Genomic DNA, 4372 nt, shown 5'->3' on the forward strand with positions numbered 1-4372 from the left:
CAAATATTTAATATTTCCGTTTCCGGAACTATTTTCCGATTCCGATAATATTTCCGATTCTGACAATATTTCCGTTTCCGGCAATATTTCCGATTCCGGCAATATTTCCATTTCCGATAATATTTTTCGATACGTACCATGTTTCCGTTTCCGGCAACATCTACGACTTGGATAATATTTATATTTCCGATACGATCCATATTTCCGTTTCCGGCAATATCATCGTTTCCGGAGTATTCATTTCTTGCCTGTGACGATCTCAGCTCCCACTGAAACCAAGATCCGTCGATTCCGAATATCCATAGTTGGAGTATTTAATTCCATTAAATACTTGATCCGTTTACGTACTATTTGTGTGACCCTACGGGTTCAGTCAAGAGTAAGCTGTGGATTAATATCATTAATTCCACTTGAACTGAAGCGGCCTCTAGCTAGGCATTCAGCTCACTTGATCTCACTGAATTATTAACTTGTTAATTAATACTGAACCGCATTTATTAGACTTAACATTGAATGCATACTTGGACCAAGGGCATTATTTCCTTCAAATCTCATCATAAAGCGAAACACGAGCTTCAGGAGAATTCAATTCCGTGTTAGCAGAAATTGGAGGGCATGTCGAATATATTCCTTTCCTTTTCTTAGATTGAGAACCAAAACCACCCTACATTATCAAAAACAAAAAATATCAGAACACAATGTTCAGACTATGACTGATAATGTTCATAAGTAAGTCATATATGTTCAAATACTTGGACAAAACATTCCACAGATTCCACAACATCTGGTACTGCTTTCTTTCCACAAATATCCTCCTACATAAGAATCAAATTCGTATATTCAGTTAATGAAATGTAATATTCAAAGGATGAAAAACAATTTTCATAAATAAGATAATACCTGAACAGAATCCAGTACTACACTCTTTCCAGAAATACCTTTCTACAATTATAAAAGATACATGTTCAGTTTTTAAAGCATATTCTCAACCTATTTTTTTAGTCATATTCACACACTAACCTCAAGGGATGAACCTAATACACGCAACTCTGAGCCAGAACTTGGATGAGAATAAAGGAGAGGATTTCCCAAAGCATCAAACTCCTAAAAAGATGCATGTTCAACTTTTTAGAAAGAATGTTCAACCATGAAAAACACATGTACAACATATAAAATTAATGTAAAAAAAAAAACTGAACAGAAGCTTGCACTTTAGCTTTAACATTTTCAGCATGTTTTTCAGCACGTTTCCTCCAAGCCTTCTTTTTGTTACACTCCTTCTCAACAATACCCTTAGGCCTCTCGTTTGTCTCACCCTTTTTCCTACGCTTTTTTTGATCTTTAATGGATGGACCATCCTTTCCATATATCGTGACCAGGAACATCAATGCCCTCAACCGGCTCTGTAAAGTCAATAGCACCCCTAACACTCTCAACCTTTTGCCTTAACAAATCAAATGCGGTATCAATTTCTACTCTAGCTTCAAGGAAATCTTGACAAGATGTAACCAAACGAACAAACTTCCTCATAGTTTGAAATCTCCAAACAGAAGCGGAAACAACATTTACTTTGGAGGATTGTTCATCCACAACAGCGCTGCACATAGCTGCTTTCGTCCACCTCTTCAAAATGTATTACTCGGGTAACATAGCAACACAATGTATACTATATATACGAAATATATGAGAACGCAATAAACCCACTTCAGAAAAATGCTTGCATGTACAATTGGACTCAAATGTAATTTTGTTAAACATAACCTCATGCCTTATCAAATCAGCAGTAGCAGGCTTCCATATCAGATAAACAACTTTTTCTGCATCTTCAAATGTACGTTTCTGATTCAATGAAATTCCTCTCAGAAACTGCTCCTCAAACTTCACAGTGTACACCTTCATTGCATGCACAAGTATACTAACATTGGCAGCAGCCATATGCCGATTGCCCCTCAATACACGATAATCATGGTGATTTTCTTTGCTTCGCCATGCAGATATAACATCTAAAAATAAGTGATAAAAATCACATAAACCATCTGTCTTCCTCAACCTATCTTTAATAGAATTATTAGTCGATTCACTCCTTTGAGAAGACAAAGCTCCACCGGAGAATGTATCCTTAGAATACGCACGACACCAATGCTCTCTAATCACATACAAATTATTCAACCATACATTCTTCTCACACTTATAGTGCTTAATGAATCTTAAAGTTAAAATGAATATGAATATTACGTTTTTAGAATTGAACAACACCTATAAACAATTGAACATGAGAATAAAAAGGAAATATACCTTGGCCAATAATGTTCAAACTCAGCAACAATATCACAGTACTTCAGAAGATAACTAAACAACTAAGTAAAACCTTTCATAGCTCTCTGTGTAGCAATATTCTTCTTTGAATTCTCTCCAAGATGCCATGTACACAAACGGTGACTAGCACCCGGAAACACATCCCTAATAGCAGCAGCAATGGCAGGAGCTTAATCTGTCATTATAGTTTGAGGTATTCCACCACCCATTGATCGCAAAAAAGATTCAAACAACCAAATAAAAGAAGGAATACGCTCATTAACCAGGAACCCCAAACCAAAAACAACATTATTGCAATGATGATTCATTCCAACAAATGGTGCACATATCATATCATACCGATTTGTCCGGCATGTCGTATCAAACACCAATAAATCACCAAAATATTCATAATCCCTTTTCATCCTTCCAACCCTCCAAAAGAAACTAATTAAATGTCCATGTTCATCTAACTCAAAATCGTAATAAAAATAACTCTCGGATGATTGTCTTTGAGCAAAGTACCTAATTAACTGATTACAGTCTTTACCATCAAGTTTCATTGCCTTTTCAGCAGCCAAAGCGTTGTATGCATCAGCAGTAATAAACCCTAAATTAGGAGATCCTCCAACTTCTTTTCTCATTGCACGAAGCAAATCATACACTCTACATCCACTAGCTTTCATTATACTAAGATACTTGAGCTGCTCCCCTGTAATATCTCTTTGAGACCTAAGCAAGTATCTCTTGTCAGCGGGAATCATATGATGATTGTGAGTCATGTTATGCCTCACCACAGTCCAAACACCATCATTAGTAATAGAAAACTGAATAAAAGCAGTACAACCTGTACGCAATTCAGACCTCTCATACTTCCTCAATGTTTCCCTCTTAACATCTTTAAAGCCAGAATTAGAACAAATAAATCTGCGCATAATCCACAAACCAGTTTTACGACTAGTCCTAATTAATCCCTTACGAATACTAAAACCCTTCCTAAATGCATAGTCATTATACATTTCATAAGCTTCATCATCACTCCTAACTTCTTTTAACATTAATTCTGATGCAGATGCTTCTTCAACCACTACTACTTCTTTAGACACTGTTAAAAAATAGAGGGAAAAGAAGATGTTCAATTTAGATTGTACTATGTTCATATATTAAAACCAAATGTTCATAATCATAAACTTCAATAAATGTGTTGCAATAATAACATAATCACAACGACAAAAATATTCACAAAAGTAAATAACAAAAGTCATGTTCATAATATAGGTGAATAATGTTCAAAATCATAAAAAACAAAAAGTGTAAATTTTCCAGAAAATTGAACAATCTGGAAAATATTCAAAATCTTAAAAAACGATATAAAGTTCATCAAACTAAAACCTAATACAACTATGAACGTAAAAAAAAAATATAAAAAGAATTTTAATCACAATTGAATCTAATCACAATTGAAACTATTTTTTTTTAAAAACCAGAAAATCAGAATCGCAAAATCAAAATCGCAGAAACAAAAGAAAAACAAAAAATAATAATTGAATCAAACTCACATTCCTTCATCAACGCAGAGAGTATTGAGGAATTATCAGCATTAATTTCAGCAAGTATAGCATCAATGGAAGCTTTGCTAGTAAAATCATTCATAGAGCATAATGTTGAAACAGAGGAAGCCATGGAAATTGAAATCAACAAAACTGAAGGAGAAAAACTGCGTAATGGCTTTAGAAGAGGAGAGAGAAAATTTTGAATTGATTTCAGCGTGATCAGCGTGATCAACGTGATTACAAAGCAAAAGGAAAGAAGGAAATTAGGAAACAAATCTGGCACTAAGGAAGGAAGGTGAGATTGATGAAAAAACGCCAAAACGACGTCGTGTAGGGTCCTATGCACGCTGAGATGCGTGCATAGGTATCCATCCAAAAATTTGGGTCCGGGTATCTATTTCACTATTTGGGAGAGACGAGTAAACGTACACCAATGGCAATTTGGGAGATGCTAGTGTTTTCCATTCCAATCACAAACACATACAAACACATCTGAAATTCTTCTACTTTCTTTCTTCTCTACT

At 34.9% G+C, this 4372-nt stretch overlaps 1 protein-coding gene across 1 annotated transcript; it reads right to left on the reverse strand.

Annotated features, from left to right (window-relative positions):
- Window positions 1-2486: 2486 nt before the first annotated feature.
- LOC130465403 (protein FAR1-RELATED SEQUENCE 5-like) lies at window positions 2487-3978 on the reverse strand. Its single transcript, XM_056834146.1, has 2 exons — window positions 3855-3978; window positions 2487-3400 (listed from the first exon to the last, which is right to left on the reverse strand). The coding sequence occupies exons 1-2, from the start codon at window positions 3976-3978 to the stop codon at window positions 2487-2489; spliced, it is 1038 nt and encodes a 345-aa protein (XP_056690124.1).
- Between the last annotated feature and the right edge of the window lie 394 nt (window positions 3979-4372).

The sequence above is a fragment of the Spinacia oleracea genome, chromosome 1 (genome assembly GCF_020520425.1).
Source record: "Spinacia oleracea cultivar Varoflay chromosome 1, BTI_SOV_V1, whole genome shotgun sequence".
In the NCBI taxonomy this organism is placed as follows: domain Eukaryota; kingdom Viridiplantae; phylum Streptophyta; class Magnoliopsida; order Caryophyllales; family Amaranthaceae; genus Spinacia; species Spinacia oleracea.

Coding starts and splice junctions, on each gene's coding strand:
- LOC130465403 (XM_056834146.1), bottom strand. CDS start 3,978: ATGGCTTCCTCTGTTTCAACATTATGCTCTATGAATGATTTTACTAGC. Junction 3,401..3,854: donor CTCTGCGTTGATGAAGGAAT/GTGAGTTTGATT, acceptor ATTTTTTAACAG/TGTCTAAAGAAGTAGTAGTG.